The sequence below is a fragment of the Calypte anna genome, chromosome 19 (genome assembly GCF_003957555.1).
Source record: "Calypte anna isolate BGI_N300 chromosome 19, bCalAnn1_v1.p, whole genome shotgun sequence".
Taxonomy (NCBI): Eukaryota; Metazoa; Chordata; class Aves; order Apodiformes; family Trochilidae; genus Calypte; species Calypte anna.
Genome location: NC_044264.1, coordinates 5,296,393 through 5,318,624, shown reverse-complemented (window position 1 = coordinate 5,318,624; position 22,232 = coordinate 5,296,393). Strand labels below are relative to the sequence as shown.

Below are 22,232 nucleotides of genomic sequence, written 5' to 3'. Positions count from 1 at the left end.
GCTCTCATCCAGCACTATCAGCAATTCCAAACCAATTTGTCCCCTCCCATGAGGGTGACACAAGCTTCCAACAGGCTGTGGCCATGGTATTGCCCTGTGGAAAGCCACACATCCCAGTGCCACCAAGGTGTCCTGGTGCTGCAGGAGAAAACCATGGTGGACAGTGACCAGCAACCAGGGTGGCCGTGTCCTCCCAAAGCCCCCTGTCCCCTGGGGACACTGAAGAGCTGTCAGTGGGATCTCTGGTGGCTCCTAATGGAGCTCTTCATGTGCAGTGTGGCTTTTAGGCCAGGTGTTACTGCTGAGAGACCCAAGCTGCCCACTCATAAATTATCCAGCGTGGCTCGTGGGTGGGGTTGGTGTGCTCTGGGGGTGGGTTGGGAGGATGAGGGGCAGAAGGGCAGAAGGGCTTGGTTGTTGTTTGAGCCGAGCTGAATCACAGATTGAAGAGGTGTTTGGGTTGGAAGAGGCCTTTCAGATCATTAGGTCCAACCATTAACCCAAGGCCACCACTGATCCGTGTCCTGCAGCATCACATCCACCCAGCTTTGGAATCCCTCCAGGGATGAGGACACCACCACTGCCCTGGACAGCCTGGGCCAGGCTCTGGCAACCCTTTCCATGAAGAAATGCTTCCCAATCTCCAATCTCAACCTCCCCTGCTACAACTTGAGGCCATTTTCTCACTCTCCATCATTTGTTACTGGGGAGACCAATCCCCCCCCCCCCAGCTCCCAGCTCCTTACAGGGAGTGGTAGAGAGGGAGTTCTCCCCTCAGCCTCTTTTTCTCCAGGCTGAACACCTCACCCACTCCTCCTAAATTCTCCACACCCTTCTCCTTGCGCTCCAGACCCTTCCCGATCTCCTTTGGACACCCTCCAACCCCTCTTGTCACCAGACGAGCCGCCCCCACACCCTGACCCAGCGCCATCACAGGGGGTTGCCTGTGGGCCGGGATTTGTGAGGGTGCTGAACAGGGGGGGCTGAGGGGGCTCCCCGCCGGCTGATCCCTTCCCGGGGGAGGGCACCCCCCGTGAATCAGCACGGGCAGGCGGCGGGACCCCGCGGGCGGGGAGAGGCGGGAAGGCGGCGGGCCCGGGATGGGGGGGGTTGAGGGGGAGCGGTGTGGCGCTGAAGCGCGGGGCACGATGGGAAATGTAGTCCTCAAGGAGAGGGTGGCTTAGACACTCTTTATAGACACCCTCCCCCTTGAGGACTACATCTCCCATCGTGCCCCGCGTCGGCGGGCGGAGGGGCGGGAGCGGGGCGGGCGCAAGGGGGGTTGTGGTGGCCCGCGGCGCGCGCACAGCAGCGGGTGCAGCCGCCGCCGCCGTTCGCCTCAGCCGCAGCAGCGCTCGGAGCCGCCGCCCGCCCGCTCGCCCTCCTCCTCCTTTTTTCTCCTTCTCCTCCCATCGCCGCCCTTCCTCCTCCTCCTCATCCTCCTCCCGCAGCCTCCTCGCCCTTCCCCCGGCCCTCGCGAAGATGGTGGACCGCGAGCAGCTGGTGCAGAAGGCCCGGCTGGCCGAGCAAGCTGAGCGATACGACGACATGGCGGCCGCCATGAAGAACGTGAGTCCCGTACCGTCTCCGCTGTCTTTTTTCCTCCACACATTTCCATCACACCAGGGGGACCGCGGCCCCGCTCCCTTTGCCCTTACCCTGCTTCTCCCCTCAGTAGCTGCGGGGGGCTCGGCCGGGACGGGGCCAGGCTGAGGAAGGCGAGGGGGAGGGGGGACCGGCCCCTCGTTTTTACCGCCCTGTTTGTGCGGCCCCGGTCCTTGTCCTGCCTCCTTCCTTCCCCTTGGGTCCCTCGCCCTTCGCCTTTCCCCACCTAGGGGGCACCCCCCTCTTTCCAGAACCCCATCCCTGTCCTAAAGCCCCCCACGCCCCTTCTCCCCTGTTTTGAAGCCCTCACACCCCCCCCTTCTCAGCCTTAGAGCCTCCCCCCTACCTCGCCTCATGCCTCCTAGAGCCCCCCACGCATCCTCTGCCCCGCACCTCCTCATCCCCTGCCCTCCAGCCCCCACCCTGCCCCACACATCACTCCCCAGCCCCATCTCTTCCTTCCCCTCACTCCAGGCCCCCCAGTCATGCCCTATCCTCACCGCCTCTCCCTGCCCCGGTGTGGGGGGCAGAGGAGCCATCCCAGGGGTGCGGTGCTCCCGACAGGGGGAGGGGGGGGGGGGGGTTTCACGCTGAGAAAGAGGGGGGGGGGATTGCGGGAAACCCATTGGGTGGGGGGCTGCATGGACATCTCACTGCTGAGATGAAATCCCCCCCTCCCATCTCTCCCGTGCATCCTTTCCCACGCGTGGTCGGGGAGGCTGGTGTGTGCTGGTGACCCCAAAGATCTAGAGCCCTTTGGCTGCCAAAGCTCATATTTTTACAGCACTTGGTTGGAGATTTATGAATTGAGTCATGTTGTATTCATTTCATGCTCTTAAAATAAAGACTCTGCATATAGCAGGCTGATCTGATTTGTGACACTGAACGCTCCCCTTCAATACTGACATTTTGACAATATAAGAAGGGGAAAAAAAAAACCGTATCTCTGATCTGATCTTGCAAACAAAGCAATCGTGGGAGGCAGGATCAAGTCATTCCAGAAGATTCTGCATTTGTCATATTGCAGAGAGGCTAGACTGGGTGGAGGGAGGGAGGGGGTGCTTTAAAGGGGAAAACTGTTCTTTATGTTTGTCTTCTTAGTCAGGTCTGAACCTTTGCGAGGAGCTGGGGTGGCCTCCCTGGCTGATGAAAAGTGAATGCTGATCTAGGAATGTCGCAGTCTGCCGTGGGTGCAGCTCTGTTTGCCCATATTGCACCATTTTGTCAATAACCTTGCATTTATCAAACAGACAAAACTGTCACAGCCCCAGAGAGCTGGGAGGGAGGAGATGTCTTATCAAGAAATGAAATACAGATAATCAGAACGAGATAATTATCATATTAAACCAACTGGGCTATTCCTCTGCTGCACTATGGCTTTTATATACCTTTTTTTTTTTTTTTTCCCTGATAACAACAGCTATTCATTTTCAAGCACAGCCTGCTGTGTGAGCAGATCCTACAGCTCATTTCCTACGGATAATACAGCCGCTGTGACAAAGCCAACAGGGATATGCCCGGGACACACAGCCGTGTTGCAGCATTCCTGCCAGGCACATTTCCTTAGCCTGCTTACCCGGGGTCTGTGTTTAAACCAAAGGTGTTGTTAGAGATTATATATGTGGTTTTGGTTTGTGGTTTGGGTTTTTTTGTTGTTGTTGTTGCCTTTTAGTCCTTTCTGGCCCTGGTGAAACAGTAACCCGGGCTAATGCCTCTTAACAGTTGCGGTGTAGTTTGGCCGTAAGAAAATGATTCCCAGCGGGGGTGCTGCTGCCTGCAGCGACGGCAAACAAAAGGCAGAGCTTTTGTTCTTCGTTTTCTGCACCACCCTGCCCAAAACTCCGGCGCGGTCGGTCCGGCAGTGATGGGCATGTCACGCTCGGTTCTCCCTGTCACCCTCCTCTGTGCCGCCCATCCCCCAGCTCCGGTTGTGCGGGAGGCTGATGACCTCGCACTCATTTCCGTAGCAACGCCTAGTGATGTCATACGCCATGGTCCAAGCTGCAATGCACCCAGGTGGTAGCAGAGAGCATGCAGGCTGCGTCTAGAGAAGGTGATGCAGAAGCATTCCCGTGGTCAAGCTCTGTTTTGTCTCCTGCCTTCCAAAGCTAGCTGGCCACTTGCTTCCTTAACACCGTGCTCAGAAATGCCAGGTGTTTTTCATAAAAAAGGTATTGAAGTGCATAAAAAGAGGTTTATTTTCCTGCAGCTTGATCTCACTTGAGGTTTTTTTTGGTGGTCACCTCATGGCTGGTGAGCTTCAACCTTGCCTCCTGGGGAGCCAGTGCTGAGCTGAGTGGTTTAAAATGGCCATGGTGTGCTGGGGCTCTTGCTGGCTGCTGGATCCCAAGTATTTCTTCCAAATAATTTTATATACACAGTTCTAGCTCTTTCCTCACAGCAGGTGCCAGCTGCCAGTGTCCCCGATGGGTACGTGCAGTTGCATTGCTGCTGCAGGAGCAGGACTGCTCCCTTGGCTCCCAAATGCAACTGGGGTGTCTTGGGAAGGCAGAACAGGTGGTTCCCTCACCTGCTGGAGGGAGCAGAAGGTGACAGAGCACCTGGGAAGGGTGGCACCCTTTAAGCCCAGAGTACAGCTGCGTGACCTTGGTCATGTCCCTTGTCATGTCAGCCCTGAAATGTGTTGGAGAGCAGGAGGGGTCTCCACTGGTTCCAAGCCCCTCTGGCCATCTCATAGGCATGGGCCTTGCCCCTCCTAGAAGCACTAGGAGTGTCCTCCCTAGCTCCTTGCTGTGCCTGAGGGTTTTTTGCTGCCTTTTTGGCTGGTTCAGCTCCACGAAGCTGTCCCACCCAGCACCAGGGCTGTGGATCGATAGCCATTAGGCAGGGAGCAGCCATGCTGGTGGAGGCTTTCTGGAGATGGAGCCCTGCCAAGCACCTGGTGGGTGCTGCCTGGGGAACAGAACACGTGTCTTCCCCTAGACCTTTATGGTGGGGGGATGCACAGGTGAACAAGCAAGCTGATTGCAATAAGGTTTCTAGGAAATAAATTATCTAAAAAAAGGTGGGGAAGCATTATTGCATTGCACCTCCATACTGTGTAGGTGTGGGGCTGTACAGCAGAGTCCTTGAGGCCACCTGAAAGTCCCCTGTGAGGGGAACACCTTACTGCTTGACTTTGGGCACCCAAGCCTGCAGCAGGGTTGGGGCTGTGCTGTACAGCAGGACCATCAGTTGAGGTGGGGGTGGAGGAGTGAACATTGGAGCTGCTGCAAAGCTCCAGTGCAGTAAATGCCCATTGTGGGTGGAGGAGGAGAACACGTGTGAGGCACTGCAGGTCTGCTCTGCCACGGGGTATATGGGCTTCTGCTGCATTGCTGGCCAGCCTGGTGGGCTGTCATCCTCAATGTCCCCTCACCAGATTAGCACAGGTAGCAGGGCTTGCCCTTGGGAAGGGAGGGAGTAACCCGCAAAATAAATCCCTCCCATCCAGGGTGTCCCAGGGGAGCAGAGCAAGGATGATTGTTTGCTTGCTGCTTCACAGCGTAGAGGAGACAAAAGGGTGAGGAGGAAAGTGTTCTCCTGGAGGAGTGCTGGGCAGGCCATCTGTGATGTTAAGAAGGGAGCAAAGAATGTGAGCTGGTGTAGTAGCACTTCCCAGGGGGGCTGGGAAGAGCTTTGGAGGAACCATTTCCAGTGGAGAGGATATGTTGGCATCTACTGACCACAGGCACTGCCAGGGCTGGTGCCTCCTGAGCCGCTACAGCGTGGTTGCTGCTGTGCTTCCTGACCTGCTCTTACACACAAAGGAGAGGTCACCTCACCCTTTGGCAGACCTGAGGGGTGTGGGGGGGTCTGAAACAGAGTGAGTCATGAGCAGGGAGCAGGGCTTCCTTCCTGGAGGTGCACGGGGTCAGGGCAGGGTGGCTGCTGTCACGAGCTCCTGTCCTGCCGTGCTTCCGACCTCGTAACGGTTCACAGCGTGGGTTGTCTGCAAAAATTCAGCCTCAGGATCTGGGCTGAGCCACACATCTGCACTTCAGCCACGGACAGGTAGCAACAGGCCTTCTGCAGCAGTACAATGGGCTCTGCACACATTAACTATATTAACTGGTGAAGCTGCAGCAGCTCAGGCTCTTAGAAATTCCCTTTTTAAGCTCCTTGTCTTTATCTGTGAGCTTCAAGAAAAGCCAGCGTCTTGTGAGACCATGCTGGGCTTCTTTCAGTTGGCCAAGTGTAACAGCTGGGTGTGGATTTGATTAGAAATAGCTCTTTTTGAACTCAATGGAAGTGATATTGAGGCAGTGATGGAGAATACAGCTGTTGAATCCTCTGGGGCAGATGGAAACAGCAAAGCTCTTGGGCAAAGGCTCTCCAGGAGCACTAAAATGTTATGGGCTTAACCAGCAGATCTTTTGGCTGGTGGCTAGCCCTGGAAGTGCAGAAAGGCTGGTGGGAGTTGTGTTGCTTTTTTCCTTTCCTTTGTTCTTGTGCTGCTTCTTGTGGTTAAAGATGGAGACTCCTACTGTGTATTTATTTATTTATTTGGCACACCAAATAAGCTTCATAATATGTATGAACAAGCCCTATCTGCCCAAGCTTTGTTCAGCAGCTGATCCCAAAACTGCTCTCTGGAACAGACTTTTTGGGTACTGGTGCTGTGAAGTCAGGCTTGCTGGAAGCTACAGCAACAGCCATTTTAGGGCAGCCACAGCAGTTCAGCTACAAAAGCATTTTCAGAATTGAAAACTCATGCATCTCTGGAGTGTATGCACTCTGTTCTTGGCTCATCTCATCTGAACTGGATGATCTGGTTGGGCATCTCTGGAGCAGTTTTGTGAGTGTGCTGGATGGGTGCTGAAGAGAGAAGTGAGGGCTGTCAGCTAACTGGTGTATCCCTCTGCTTCCTGCCCTTGGGTGACAGCTGGCATTCCCCATGGGCATTCTCTGGGATCTGGACTGTGGCCAGGGGAAATGGGGAACATGCTTCTTCCTTGCCTCTCTTGCTGATAGCAGGAAGATTTTCCATAATTTGAGGATCCCCTTCATCTTTCTTGTTCCTCTCTTCCATCCCTTCTGCACTGCTTGCTGGAGCACTTCACTTGGTTTTATTCTTGTGTGTGAACCAACTGTGCTAGAGCTGGTCAGGAGCCTGATCCACTTGGCTTTGTGAGCAGGAAATCAAAGTTTGATGTTTCACTGCATTCCTCTGAACTGGGGCATCACATCCTTGGTAGAAGCAAAGTTAGGGCTTAGTTGGAGAACATCATCAGTGTAGATGGGATGGTGCATACATGGAGGGAACTCCAGCTGGACCAACAAGCTGCTCATCTGCCTCCTGCTGAAATGGGAGGATGGGATGGATATGTGTGGGTGTTGTGGAACTGCAGCTATAGGCAGGGTGGGCACTGATGATGCAGATCTTCATGTCAGGAGGCATCACCTTTACCATTCTGATTGGTGCAGTTAGGAACTGATCTCCTACCAGCTGAGATGCTGAAGGATGCAAGAAGAAAAACGTCTCGGGGTGCAGCTGATGGAGCAGGGCCTGGGAGAGGAGAGTGGTAACCATGATCTACACCTGGAGAAGCCTCCATAGACAGGGACACATCTGGCAAGGTGTGATGGACAAACTCTACAACCAAGCTCTTCAGCTTCTATTCTGAGCAGCTTCATGCCAAGTAAACCATGTGCAAACAAATGCACAGAAAATTGTGTGATAGGGTACATCTTTAGGAAAAATAATCCAAGCTTTTGTGTGTCCTACTGCCAATGCTGGAGTCACCAACTGCTTCTTAGAAGCTTTGTCTGAGCTCAGGTGTGTCTCCCTCAGCAGAGGTGAGCAGAGTGTTGGGAGCACGTCCTGGCAGGGAGGAGCAAAAAGGATTCTTGGAGTGGTTTGGGCTGCTCTGTGTACCCCAGGCAGACACCAGGCTGGTCAGAGGCAGGTGCAGAGGAAGAGGGGGGTGGAAAGTGCTGACAGAATTGACTCCTGAGTGGTGATTGACAGTGGAACAGGAGTGCAGACTGGAATAACTGCAGTACAAAGCATGGTGGCAAGGGATTTGCCTGGCTTTCCTCCATTGATAATCTTCATAGGATCCACACATCATCTTCCTCTTCATGGCAGAGCTGTGATGAAGGCCTTTGGTTGCCTCTGGATTGCTGATGCACCCTTGATGCTCTGCAGCTTAAGGTAGCTTTTCCCAAAACTAATGCTGTTCCAAGTGTTTTTGTGCTAACTGGTTTGGAGCCATCTTACACATTCTTTCCTTTGTTGTCCAGGCCTTCCTTATTTCTTTCTGGGAGGCTCAAAGAAGGTAACTCACCTAAATTGTCATTGGCTGAAGTGTCCCTCTCTGCTCTTATATTCATGTGACTGCAGACAAATGGCAACCTAATGTCTGGAAAGCAGAAATTCCCTGAAAACTAGCAATTATTTAATTCATATGGTTCTGCCAGCAGTAGCTTGGAAGCCTGTTTTATCACCTGCTAAAAGGAAGGGGAAATACCTGTGAATTTGTACTGGTGAAAATATGGTGGGTTTGTTTTTTGACTTCTGAAACCTTCATCTTGACTCCAGGGTGCTCTTCAGATCCATGGCCCTGGCTGGTTTCATGCTGGTGGTACTCAGATGAAATGTTCTGGCTGTGGCTGCTGGCTGCCAGGCTCTGCCTCTGCTCCTGTCTGGAAACTCCCAGAAATTGTAAATTCTGGCAAAATGGAGCTGAACTGATGAGGCAGCAATCCTCTGGCTGCAGGAAACACTGGTGAGGCTGTCTCTGAAAAGCAATGCCCTTGTGTAGCTGGTGAAACAAAAGCCTTTGTCTGCCTAAGTACAAACTTCCCCCAGACCCAGGTTTTTCTGTGCTCAACCAGATTGAGTCACATCTCAGGAATGACCCAGCACATGCTCTGTTAGGTATTAAACAAACCTGGTTTTGGGTCCAAAACTAGTGATCTAGTGCCTAAGGGCAGTGCATTAGTTAATGGCAGTAGGAGAGTAACTAGAGAACATGTCACTGATGATGGCATGAGATTCCCTTAAAGTGATCCCCAGATTAAGGATTAGAGGATTTAATGTTTTGCTTCTATAAAGGAGATGTCAGAGTTGAGTCAGGCCATGAGTGTTAGAGGCAGCTGCTCTTGGACCAGTGCAAGGAACTCAAAAGCACAAAACATTCCTTAATTGTTTGCAAATTCCCTCTGATCTTACTGGATGGCTTGGCTCTGCTTCTGTACCAGGCAAAGCCACTTGGGGTGTCAGTCTGTGTCTGATTCCTCTCTAAGATGGTTTCAGCAAGGCTCTAGAAAAATACCAGCAAGAAGCCTCAGCTTCAGTGTTAATGAGGCTGCTGATGGACACGTTGTTTGGACAGTCCTGCTCTGCAGCACTGAGTTTATTAATAGTAGTTGGAGAAGCTGTTGCTGTGCTGTGTGCTAACAGATCCACTCAGGAGCTGCTGCAGGAGATCTCTGCCTGGATGCTGATGCTTAATATTCAGCAGTGAATGAGAATTTAGGGAAGATTAACAGCCTTTGATTTACACCCAGCTGAGGAAGGCATTGGAGCTTTGCCTGTTTATGCTGTTGGGCTTTGTTAGGTGGGATGAATATTTCATTACCTTGAAGTTGGGAGCTTGGCTTCTTGCATTTGCTGGTGTCAAGACATCAGTGCCTGAGGGGCTCTGTCATTTTTGATGAGCCAAGATGAAATCTCTGGGAGCAGTCCCTTGGGCTTCAAAAAGAGGGCTGGGAGGAGATAGCTGGAGCCAGGCAAGGGTAGTGAAATCTCCAGTCAGATCTAGAATGGCAAAGTGACCCTCCTCATCACTGAAAATTGGCTGCAGTGCTCCAGAAAGCTGCCAGAGTAAAAATTTGAGGTTCTGTTCTCTGAGTTCATTTAAGAAATCAAAGAAAATTGCTTTTGCTGGAGCTGTGTGAGACCAAACCTGAAGTCCCTGAAGCAGCAGGAGGGTAAGATACCTCTGGAGGGATAATCCCCTTACTCACTGCTCTGGAAATGAAACTTGAGATGGAGCTGGCATGCTGGAGTCCACCTGGGTATTCTGGAAAGTCTCTTCCTTCATCTAGTAAAACATTTTTCAGACACTGCTGGGCCTGCATTTCAGAAGACTTAGAGCAAAAATCTTGCCTTTTGTTGTTTCTTTTTCCAGACCCTCTCCTTGTTGTGTGCCAAGCAGACTTTCCCATTACATTTGGGGTAATGTGTCAAGCAGTTACAACCTTCACTCTAGCTGCAGGGACCAGCTCACATGGCTGCAGCTTTTCCCATTTCATCCTGCCAGGAGCAATGGCTCTTCCATGCAGGAGAAAACCATGCAAGGAGCCAGGAGTTGCCCAGCTCACCCTGCTCTGGCAAACCCAGGAGGAGGCTTTGCTCAGCAGCCAGAGCTTGCTCCCAGTCTGTGGCACATTGTCTCTCCTCTTCGCTCAGTGCAACTGAACTCAGGGTCAGGGGTGCAGCAGAACACTGTTGCTTTTTAAATCCCTTTGAATAAAATTTGCTTGTCTGGCACTTTTGTTGCCCTGGCTCATGTTGGCTTTGGTGCTTGAAGCTCCAGGGAGGATTTGATGATCAGGGTGCCTGGCATTGGGGCTGGAGGTGAGCAGGGAGGCACTAATGTCCCAGTCAGATTAGCACTCTCAGAAGCTGTGAGGTCAGTCTGTAAGCAGCTAATGCTCCCAGCAGCAATAAACACCCTCCTGTGAAATGCAGTTCCTTTATCTACCCTGTTTCTGTTTATGTGCTGGAGTCCTTGAAGTCTAGTTTGGTTTTATTTTGCCACAGATTGAAGAGGAAAACCAAACCAAACCAAAGAAATCAAGACTTCCCCTATGTTGCCCAAGTCTTAAGACTAGAAATGCCCAGTGGTCATCCCATGGATGGCTGCTTCAGCTATAAAAAGCCTGGCAGTGGGTGAACTTTTCTGAAGGAGAATAAATGAGAGGGGAAAAAGAAAACAAGAAGTCTTTAAACTTGTACAGAAATGCTGTGGAGGAAAAAGCTGCAGTTGCTCTTCAAGAGCTTTTCATCTTGCATCTGGAGAAGCTTAATGCAGCCCAGAAGAGCTTATAGAAATCACTGCCTTGTCATTGTCCTTTCAGATGGATCTGCTCTGAGTTCCAGAAACTTTCAGCATGCTCCAGGAGCACATCTGAGCTCCCATGGCAGTGCCACGTTGGCTCTGGTCTTCCCTGTGCTTTGCAGGAAGCTGGATCAGGCAAGGCTGGAGAGCTTCCCTGGCTGCTGGGCAATGGAGCAGGGTGGTGATCTTGGGCTGCTGCTGAGGAGGTTGCAGAAACATGAGAGTGGGCAGAGGATGCTTGCCAGCCTGCCATCTCTTGAGGAGGGAAGAGCTTGGCATCCCTTCTGTTGCTTTGCAGTGAGCAGGCAAAGGTGCTGGTATCCCATCTGGTGGAGATGGTGTGATGAGCCCTGAGTGACAGTCCTCTTAAATGCTGGGGCTGATGGGGTTCAACTTGCTGCTTTCTCCATCTGGTGGCAGGAAGGCACTAAACCAAGGGAGATTGATGCTTTTTCCCAAGAGGTTTTTAACAGATAGGAGGCAGCTGTGCCAGCAAGACAGCAGAACAAATTGTCCTACCCCCATTTTTCCTCTTGTTTACTAGCCTGTCTTTTGGTGAGGCTAATAAGGATCAAGGTGTTGATAAGAGAGACAAGAACAACTTGGGATTTAATTCCTGAATGGATCAGAAAGCAGATCCCAGCTGCAGGAGCAGCTCCCTGTGCAGTGTGAATTCAGGAATAGTTGGTAGCTCTGCACTGATGCTCTTGAAGAGCACACACCATGCTCATGCTGGGGTTGTTCCTTCCAGCTGGTTAGTGCCAAGCCTCTGGGTTGTTTGCAAGGTGTAGTAACGTGCCTGGAAACCACATCTGGAAGGCAGGCAGATATTCCCTGTGCCCACTTTATCTCCAAAGCTGCAGGAGAAGCTGGGGAGGCAAATCAATGGCAGCCAGCAGGAGGGACTGAGCCGTTAGACCAGAGCTGGGACTGCAGTGCCACAGATAAGGGCTGGGAGATGAAATGTTGTTACCAGATGCAGAAGAGGAACAGTTCTGTTGTCACTGCTTTTCTTCTCTCTGTTCCCTTATGACCTTTTACATGCAGGAATAATAGGAGTTGAAACTTGCTTTTCCTTTAGCTGAACTCCTAGACCCAGACCTCAACTGAAGTAGATTTGCATGCTTCAAGGACAGATCAGACCTGTGTTGTAGTGGGATGAAATTCTCTTTGGCTTGAGTTGTTGAGGAGGCCAAGGAAATAAATGAGCTCTTGGCTTTCACATCTCTCAGTCTGAAGACTTTGGGTGATTCAAAGTTGCCCTAAATAATAAAGGCTTCAGAGTGAGATGAAAACTGCTGTTAACTGTGGGAGCATGCAGGAATCCTGATTGGTGTCTGGAGTGCCCAGGGAGGCTCTGGGATGCAGTTGTGAGCAGTGAGGAGTCTGTGCAGCCACTGCTTCTTGATGCACTCTGAGCAGTTTGAGAGGTAATGGCAGAACCATCCCATGTGTGCTGCCAGCCCTGGCTGCTGAAAAACAGGAACCAGCACATGGTTATTCATACTGAAACAGTCAAAGGAGACAGCAGTGGGGAAGTTCTGCCCACAGCCTGCTTGTGCTTTTCTGCTCTTGTCTGAGATGAGAGGAAGGGCTTAACCTGCAGCCAAAAATCCCCCCTGGCCACCCTGACACAAGCAGAGGGGGTGAGCAAGGAGAGAAGTAGTTAGGTTGTGACTTCCACTTTGGAAGTATGCCATGGGGAGAAGGCTAGAGAGTACAGGAGGGAAAAAGCTTCTAAGCAATGAAACCCTGCAAAGGTTTTAGATTTAGGTTGAGTTTAGATTGAGGTTGTGTCAAAGTAGGACAGTGCTTAAGAACATCATCCTACCAAGTGCTGCAGTGGTGTCAGAGGACAGCTTGCTCTGGAGCACACAAGGAGAAGGTGTTCTTGACTGGAGTGTGTGACATTAAGTTGTGACTGCAATCAAGCCACAGGGATAATGGGGACAATTCAGGGTGGTTAGGGGCAGTCATTTCCTCAGAGCTTGATAGAGAGTGAGGAGGGGACAGAAAAACCAGGCAGTCCCTCAGGCATGTCCCTTCCAAAGCAACACTGAAGGTGCTTGCAGGAGGTGGTCCTTGAAGGGAGGTTGTGGGGTCCCCCCAGGAGACAGCAGCTGGAGGAAAGGCTTCACATTGCCATGAACATTCATCAGCTGCTTGAGCCTGAAGTGGCTGCATGTTGGTGGTTCCTCTTGGTGGTGGCTCCAGACCAAGTAAAAATTTCAGTGGTGGAACTGGGGGTCAGAACGTTTTTCAAAAGTACATTTGCCTGAAACAGAAAAGGGGACCTTCAGGCCAGACCTCAATATTCTTAACGAGCTGCAGATGAAGGAAAACAAGGCTTGGGGTTCTGCTGAGAGATAATGGGCTTCATTCCATGGTGCAGAGGCTGCAGATAGAACAGAGGACACACAAGTGCTGGGGATGAGATGGCTGCTGGGCATCCTGGTGCCAGGGGCACTCCAGTGATGTTCACAAGCTGTTCTCAGTGGACAATTTGAGGGTCTCAGGGTTGTCTCTCTCTCTTCAGGATAGCTTGGCTTCTTTGTAAATGTTTATTGTCTTCAGGGGGTTGGGATCTCTTCTAGGTGATCAAAAAAGCAGAAGTATGGATTGATCTGTCAGGTGTTGATGGTATTCCCCAGGGAGGAATCTCTGGGTCTGCCCAGCTTGTTCTGCTGATGCTTGAAGATAAGACATTAAAGCTAGATAGATAGGAGCCATAAATAAATGGCCACTTAGTTGAAAAAAAAAATAAAATTCCTGTGGAGGACCTCCAGTGCAGCTGCTGAAGGGTCCTCAGAAATGATTATTTCATGAGGTACTCAAATAGGATTGTTTCAGACCTGCTGAAGTGGAGGTTGAGAGTCCTGGAATAAGCCTCATAAGTAAACTAACCTGCTGCTGGCTGTCAGCAAACCTCCCCAGAAGGTCTCAACAAAGCCTGCTAATTAGGATGCTTCTGGAAAGAGGGTGCAGGAGAACCAACCCTTGGGTTTTTGGAGAGCACAAACCTTGATATTAGGGGCAGATAAAGGTTTATATGTTCCCTGGCTGCAGTGCAATCCTTGGGCATGCCTGGAGCCTGCCAGGTTTTGGGCAGAGTGCTGAGTCAGAGCTTGCAGCTGGAGCAGAGAAATCAGGAGAACCTTCTCCAAGATCCTGCTGCCTCTGCAGAGCTTTTTTGCAAGTCAGAGGGCTCAGATTTGTACAAACCTCCAGACCCTCAAGGTGCAGACATCCCAAACTTCCAGTAGTTTTTGTCCAACTGGAATTGTTGCCTTATTCCCCTGGCCTTGGGGCCCTGGAGTCTCAGTGGTGCAGACACTGCACCCTCAAAGGCTGCAGGAACTGGTAGGGCTGGAAGTTGGCAGTGTCCCCAAGCTCAGTGACAGAGCAGACCATGCCTTCAAGCCAGAGCCTGTCAGTGTGGAGGGCTCCCTGCCAAGCCTGCTGTAGACCTGCACTCCCTGCCTAAAGTGTCTTCTCTGCTTCTGCCCTTGGGCACAGCTCCTGCCCAGCATGGGGCCACCTGGAGTGTGCCAGGGACTCTGCCTCCTGGCAGGTGTCTGTGTCACATATGTGATGTGACACGGGGAGCACGTGGGGAGCTGCTCCTGCAGCTCAGACCACTGCTGCAGAGTGGCAGGGAAGTGAGAAGCACTGCAGCTGAGGTCTCCTGCTGCTCTGCATCAGTCAAGAGCCAGTCTTGTGGCTGTTTGGGGGGAGGAAGCAGAAATGAAGGTGGAAAAAAAGCCTTTTTTTTTTTTCTCTAGACTCTCATCTGTCACGTTTCCTGCTCTCTGAGGGTGTGGAGCTGCTCTTTGTGCTCAGCTCTTTATGCCACACGTGAGGCTTGACTCTATTTCAGCTGCATCCACCTCCTGGTCCTCTCCCTGGTTATCTGCAGGGACACCAGGGTGACACCAGCCCTGACAAGTTACTGAGATTTGCAGTGCAGGTTCTGCTTTTCTCTGCTGTCAAACCAGAGAAGTGAAACTCCAACTGATTGAGCTTCCCAGAGAGCAGGCAGACATCCAGCCAGGGGCTGGTGGCTTTATGTTTTCTGCAGAGTGCTCTTAATGCCAAATTGAGATTTTTCTTGGGATATTTGATGTCTTTAACTCCACAGAACAGTGCTGGGAATGGTGTCAACTGTTGTAATCCTCACAGGGTTGGTCTGTAGGTGAGGGTGCTGCCCTTAAGGGAGGAGAGACCCCTCCAAGGTCTGGGTTAAGAAAGGGGGGAGAGTTCTGGATGCTGGAAACAAACATTAGCAACAATTTTTTGGAAAGGGCTTGTAACATGACTGCTGCAGTCTGCTCCAGGCCTGCTGCAGGATATTGCCTTATTGATGTTTCATCTGAGATATTCAATTCCATGCTATAAATTGTTGGAGCTTGCTGTTTAGCCTCTGGCTTGATTGAACTGGCTTTCTGTTGGCATCCTGTGGTGTCAGGAAAAATCAGCATGGGGTTGGCTAGCAGGGGCTTGCAGTGGAGGCACAGACCTGCATCCACAAGGACAAGTTGCTGCAGAGCTTTCTGGGTGGTCTTCTGCTGGAGATGTGCACCCAGACAGCACTGGGGACAAAGGAGCATGATGGTGACTCTGTGCTGGAGTGCAGGGTGACAAAAGACATGTCCTTGCATTTTCTTCCTGCTGGGAATGCAAGTGCCAGCTGATTTGCATTTCTTTCAGCTCAGGTACAAACTGAAATGTGTATGGGACTGCAGCTTCTTCTCTCCCTGTCTCCATCTGTGTTGCATCTTTGCATTTTTCTGCATTGCTCAACCTTACTGGGAGCCCTGGTACTGCTAAGAAGCAGTTACATGGTGAACAAGGTTCCTTTTCTGCTTTGCTAAGTTCTCCTCAGCTCCCTGGAGGTTTCTGCTTTCTCCACAGGTGTACCTGCTGTCAGCAAGTTTGTTGAAAGGATTTTGACAGGCAACTTTCTTCCATAATCCTTAATAGCTTTGAATGTAAAATGTTTATGGCAAAGCTAATCCTACGAAACTCCCTGTAGTTTTAATAAATCTCTCCTCCAGACTCTTGTGGTGAGAGGAGGTAAAGCTGCCTCTTTCTGCAGTGATAAGGATCTGCAGGCTCAGCTCTGGGGAAGCTTTAGAATCACCTGCTCAGTCCACACTTAGAACTGGTGGAGCTGCTCAGAGAGTTTCTTGCTAAAAGCAACATCTCCTGTGGTTGTCAGTCCTCATAATCAGTGTCAGGAGAGCCACTTGGGGCCACTCTTGTAGTATGGCTGTCCATGGTGGGACATTCCATTTACAGCTGGAAGGTAAGAGAATAAATCAGGCTGGGATTTCTGGATGTTTCCAGCCTTTATTCCCTTAAAGCAGGGCAACATAGATGGGACAAGGCCTCCAGTTACCTGATCAAATTTTTGGTATCTCCAAGGATAGACAACCCAAAAGCTCTAGGGCAGGGGGAGACCTTTATTGTGCCCCAGTATCTTGCAAAGATGGCTTTAACCTCCCAGTATCTTCCATTTTTATTTGTGCAGGTGTCAGTCAGAGGGAAGAATGGATGGAGTAATCTCTAAGGTGCCAAGCTGTGAAAATACAGGCAGCTAGAGACCTCTGAACTTAAGGGAATGAGGCAGCATGGGAGCAGCACACAAAGGGCTTGCCAGGGGTATTTTAGCACGTTGCAGCTGAGCATGAGCCCTCTGTGGGAAGCAGCATTTCCCCCAAATCCCAGGATTCATCAGCTGCCATTAGTCTGGCTGGGAGAGGTGGGCCCTGGGGTGTGCTGCTGGCTCATTGCACACCCTGCTTGCTTGGGATGTGAAAACTGGGAGCTGCCTTGGCACACTGCCCCATGCACCTTGTCCTCTCTTGGTGGCAGCTGCTGATTGTCACTGTATGCTCAGCCCTCTGTAGCCTTTCCCTGGTCCCTCAGCCCCTTTTTACCCTGGACACAAAGGCAGCTGTGCCTGGTTTACACTGGAAGACCCTTTTCTGCCTGGAAGTGTGTGCTGCTTCCCTTGCCCAGCTGTAGAGCACCTCATGGGTCAGCACAGGGCCACACAGCAGCAGGGATGGGAGCGGAGGCTCCTCTTGCTGCCTCTGCCTCCAGGAAAGGAGTCAAGGGGGGGCTGGAGCAGAGCACCAGAGTTTTTGGGGCAGACATGAGCTGAACAGCTGGAAGGAGAGCTGCAGGCAGGAGTGGATGTTGCTGGAATGAGTCTGTCAATACGATAGGAGTGATGGGTGAGTCATTCCAGGCCACTCAAATGAGATCCTGGGCTGGACCATCCTATACCTTCCAGCATGAGCCCTTGGCCTCCTGATCCCCACCATAAATGTGGTTATCTAAGCCCAGAACAAACCTTGTCCTTGCAAACCCTTGTGCAAATGACTCAGTATTTGCAGAAGCTTTTCACGTCCAAACCATGACCTAATCCTGTGAAAAGTGACTGCTGAGAGGAGGCTCACAGGTTCCTGCTCTGCTGGCTGGTTTCCCGCGTGGCTGTACCCAGGGTGTGTGTGTTTGTGTGTGTGTGTGTGCAGCAGGGCAGTGAGCACTGGAGGAAGGGGACAGCAGCCTCAAAGTGCCACTTGACAGCTGTGACAACCCCAGAGTGTCTCTGCTGAACATCCTGAGCTGCTGCACCTTTGGAGATCCATACACAGGGCATGGAAACAAGGCAGGTGGGAGCCCTTCCTGAGCCCCTCATTGCCCCTGACTCAGTTGTCCAGATGCCTCACCATCACCAGAGCCTTCAGCTAACTGGTGATGGGGTTGTGGGAGCTGCAGTGGGATTCTGGCAGCATCCAGTGTGAGCTTTCCCAGGAAATGGAGCAGCTGAGGCTCTGTGCCTCGTCACCTCCATCCCTCTCTTGCAGGGCCAGGTAGAAGTGATGCTGTGCCATTGTGTACCATCCACAAAGAAAATCCTGTCTGGGAAGAGCACACTGACCATGTGAGCTTTTAGGTCCTTATCTCTGCAGATGCTTTAGGCAGCTGTAAATTTAACATCCAACCAACTCATCAGGCATCTCAGAAACGTGCCCCGTGCTCCTGGGAAACGGAAAAGATGAGCACCCTGTGGCTGTGGTGGTGTGAATCCACGTGGCTGCCTGGTAACCCTAGAACACCTCTTGCTTTGACTGTCCCTCATGCATCACAAACTCCAACAACATCATCATGAAGGGGGTCTCTTTATCCTAGAGGATTTTTCTCACTCTGAACCCCAACCAGTCCCTCAGCAAAGGAGCAGGACCACGGGCGAGGTCCTTCTTGGACGGAGGGATCCTGGTTGATGGAGCAGAACTTTGCGAGCCTTCTCCTGTGTCTGCCTGGAGATGAGCAGGAGCACCTGTGATGGGAACGTGAAGTGACTGTGGCTCATCCCAAATGTCTCTTTTTTTTTTTTTTTTCTTTTTCTCTCTCCCTCTCTCCATGCAGGTGACAGAGCTGAACGAGCCTCTGTCCAACGAAGAGCGGAACCTCCTGTCCGTCGCCTACAAGAACGTGGTGGGGGCGCGGCGCTCCTCCTGGCGAGTGATCAGCAGCATCGAGCAGAAAACCTCTGCTGATGGCAATGAGAAGAAGATTGAAATGGTCCGTGCCTACCGTGAGAAGATCGAGAAGGAGCTGGAAGCCGTTTGCCAGGATGTGCTGAGCCTGCTGGACAACTACCTGATCAAGAACTGCAGCGAGACGCAGTACGAGAGCAAAGTCTTCTACCTGAAGATGAAAGGGGACTATTACCGCTACCTGGCTGAAGTGGCCACGGGTGAGAAGAGAGCCACCGTGGTGGAGTCTTCAGAGAAAGCTTATAGTGAAGCCCACGAGATCAGCAAGGAGCACATGCAGCCTACCCACCCCATCAGGCTCGGGCTGGCCCTTAACTACTCCGTTTTCTACTACGAGATCCAGAACGCCCCCGAGCAGGCCTGTCACCTGGCCAAGACGGCTTTCGACGACGCCATCGCCGAGCTGGACACCCTCAACGAGGACTCCTACAAGGACTCCACTCTCATCATGCAGCTCCTCCGTGACAACCTAACGCTCTGGACGAGCGATCAGCAAGACGACGACGGCGGTGAAGGCAACAACTAAAAACAAACCCCCCCTCGGATGGACTGGCAGCCGCACGCTGATGCTAACTACTGCAGTCTTTTTTTTTTCCCACGAGTTGGGGTTTGGGGGGGGGGGTCAGGGGTGGGGGAGGGGAAATGGGGAGGGGTCACCTTCCCCCAGGGAGGCCCCCCACAACCTGTCTTTGATTGCCTCGTTGACATTTTTGCCAAAACACCACTAGTGGAAGTCAGGCTGGCTGTGCTGGTATGGAATAGCAGCCTCACTGGCATATGGACTGTTCTGTAGATTATTAATACAAGTGGAGCTGTCTTTAATTTAACTTTATCGCTAGAAATAAAAGGGTTTTAAGACGAATTTGCGTGGATGGAATGGCCCTCGTTTTTAAGGAAAGCAATGCAAAACAGAAAAAAAAGGAAAAAAAAAAAAAGAAAAAAAGAAAAAAAAAAAAAAAGGGAGTTCTGTGGTTCCAGTAAGGCTTTGTGTGTCTGTTCCCTCAGTCCAAGTGCTGTGTGTCCCTCACAACAGCACAGGGCACCTCTCTCTGCAGCGCTCTGCCCGCCAGGGCGTAGCTTCCAATCCCCCCAAATTGAGAAGGAATTAAAAAGGAAAACAATCTTAAAGAATTTGGGGCTTGCAAAGCCCCAGGATTTAGGCCATCCAATCTCTTGGGGTTTTGTTTTTTTTAGGTTTGGGGTTTTTTCTTTTTTGTTTTCTTTTTGTGAAGATCTTTCTTAGGGTCACTTACAGTATTAACACTAAATTGCAGTTTACAGTATTTCTACATTACAGCCATATGACATCAAGCCTTTGATTGTCTGTTTTTTCTTTTTCTTTTTTCTTTTTTTTGGTGTTTTTTTTTTTTTTTTTGGCTTGCCTTCCTGATCAGTCCTTGCCTGTGGACTGGCTTTAGCTATTCTGTGTGGCCCAAGGCAAGAAGACTGCCCGCCCAAAGAACATCAAAGCTGCTCTAGTTTTTTGGTCAACAGCTTAACAGGTGCTTGGCTAGCGGCTGTTTCAACTATTTTAAGTCCACAGCAAAAAGGTTTAAGAACTTAATTAGACAAGGGGGAAGTGTTTCGACTTCAAAATGCCACTGAAATAAATAATAATAATAATAATAAAAAAAAATTAAAAAAAAAAATTTAAAAAAAAAAAAAAAAAGAGCATTCAGGTCTGTATGTCATGTACTGTGTTTGGTATTTCAAAAGACCATCCTGATTTAAGGTGCCACAGCTGCTTCCTCAGGGATTGCACTGCCATTTCACTCTGCCTGACTTTCTCCCACTGTACCATGAGGTTTGTCAGCAGATCTCTGGCACCCGGGCTCCCTTGTTTGTCACCAGGGAAGCCAGGTGCCTTTTCCTTTCTCCTGGGGAAGCTTGTGGTGTAATGAGTGAACTTCAGGAGCTTAGAAACTAAGTTGGTAGAGAAATCCTCAAGGGAAGAGCTACAATCATAGACATTTTTTTTTTTTTTATCAACCATCAGGAGCCCAGGAACTTAGTTCTCTTCTTAGCAAAATCTTTCTGTCTGATCCAGCTGGGGGTGGGAGATGGGGCACCCGAGTTGCTTCACAGGTAATATTTACCCCGTTTTTGAGTAAACTTAGCTTTCTTTTTTTTTGGTTGGTTGGTTTTTTTCCCCCTTCTTTTTGCATCCTTGTTGGAAGTTCACTGCAGTTCTCTGGCTCGCGGGGTGCTCTGCCCGTGGGGCTTTTCCCCTCCAGGCTGCGGAGTTCAGGAGAACCCACCTTGTGCATTGCTCTTCAGTTTGGAAACCAGGCTTTCCCTCTTCCTTCCTCGTGCATTGCTTTTTATTTCAGTTTGGAAACCAGGCTTTTCCCTCTCCCTCCTGGAGCCAGCAGCCTCCCTGCACACCCAGAACCCCGCTGCACACCCAGAACCCCTCCTGCTGCCGCCTTTGCCTTGGGGAGACGCAGCTCCGCTTCCCACACCCACACCGAGCTGCACCCCGACTCCTCGGGGAGCCAGCAGAGCCCAGCTTGGTGTCCAGCCTCCAGGTATGGCCCTGACAACGTTGGCAAAGCTTTTTATTTTCCCCCTGGGATGATGATGCCTTGGCACCCGGAGCCATGCCCAGCCAGGTGTGCAGCAACCACAGTCCCGGTGCTGGTGGTGCCGGTGCCATGGACTGGAAAATTGCTTTAGGCTTCTTCCCTTTGATTGACCCTCGTGTCCCGTGAGCAGTGTTGTCCCAGCTGTACCATTTGGAAGTGATTTACTGGAATTACAAAACCAATCTTTTTTTTTTTTTCTTTCTTTCTTCCTTTTTTTTTTTTTTTTTTTTTTTTTGTCTTCGTTTCTTTTCAGCTTTTGCTCTGGCTGCTTTAGGAAACAATGCAGGAGAGATGGCACAAGAGGGCTAAAAACAGAGTGGGGGTCAGGGACTTGATTTTTAAGCAGCTTGAATGGTTTCTTTCATTTTTTTAAGAGATGCACTTGCCTATGATACTGTCTCTCCAGTGAAATGATTACTGCTCCATTACTCTATTGATACAATATTGTGCATGCTAGTGTCGTATTTCTATACAGTAGCTTGAGATTTATTAACTTATACTGTAGATGTTATGTATTCCTATGACAAAATAGTCTTCAAAAATTTTTTAAAGTTTTTAATTTATTTTTTTTTTTTCTTTTTTGGGGGTTCAAGTTTGCTCTACCAAATAGTGATCGTAACAAACTGATCTGTTAATGGATGTTGCTATAGTGACATGCAATTATATATGATTTTTTTTTTGTTTTGTTTTTAAAAAGAAAAAAAAAAAAAAAAAAAAAAAAAAAAAAGCAAAAGAAAACACCAGTGTTAGCTTAATCTTAATGTCTGGTGTTCGTCATGGTGAAATTATAACTATTACAGTGTAGGAGAACAATGACTGTGTTCTTTGAATGAGCCTTTGTTTGTGCTTTTTGTCATGTTATGCAGTGAACTATTTTTAAGGTCTAATCAGTGATTATTTTTCCAACTCCGTGTTTCTGTAAGGAATTATTTCACACACGGAACCATTCTTAGCAGTTTTTCCTCAGTGATGGAATATCATGAATGTGAGTCATTATGTAGCCGTCGTACATTGAGCAAATAAACTTACAGATCTGACGTCAGTGCTGCTTCAGTGTTATCACCTTGGCTCCAGTCAGGGGGGGCTGGGGGGGCTCCCCTTTATTGTTGGGCAGCCAAGCAGTCTTGTTTCTATTCCTTCTTCCAGCCCCAAATCCTGTGATCCTCACCCCCACCAAAGGGGAAGGTCCCTGGGCTGGGGTAGCCCTAGGGGTGGTCCCATGGGAGTACGGGGTGGGTGGGTGGGTGGGTGGGTGGGTGCCTCCTCTCCTGGTCTCCCTCCCCCCTCCCCTGATGGTTTTGGGTTTTCTTTTCACTCGAAGCTGCTGCCAGTGACTCACTCTGCAAGAATATTCCCCTCCCTTGGAAACCATAAACCCAACCCCTGCACCCTGCCAAGGGGGG

The 22,232-nt window shown here is 50.5% G+C and overlaps 1 protein-coding gene across 1 annotated transcript; it reads left to right on the top strand.

Annotated features, from left to right (window-relative positions):
* The first annotated feature begins 1,258 nt into the window (after window positions 1–1,258).
* YWHAG (tyrosine 3-monooxygenase/tryptophan 5-monooxygenase activation protein gamma) lies at window positions 1,259–21,871 on the top strand. The gene is made up of 2 exons (XM_030462705.1): window positions 1,259–1,569; window positions 18,114–21,871. Exons 1-2 carry the CDS (start codon window positions 1,483–1,485, stop codon window positions 18,768–18,770), a joined length of 744 nt encoding a protein of 247 aa, XP_030318565.1. The 5' UTR covers window positions 1,259–1,482; the 3' UTR covers window positions 18,771–21,871.
* The last annotated feature ends 361 nt before the right edge of the window (window positions 21,872–22,232 follow it).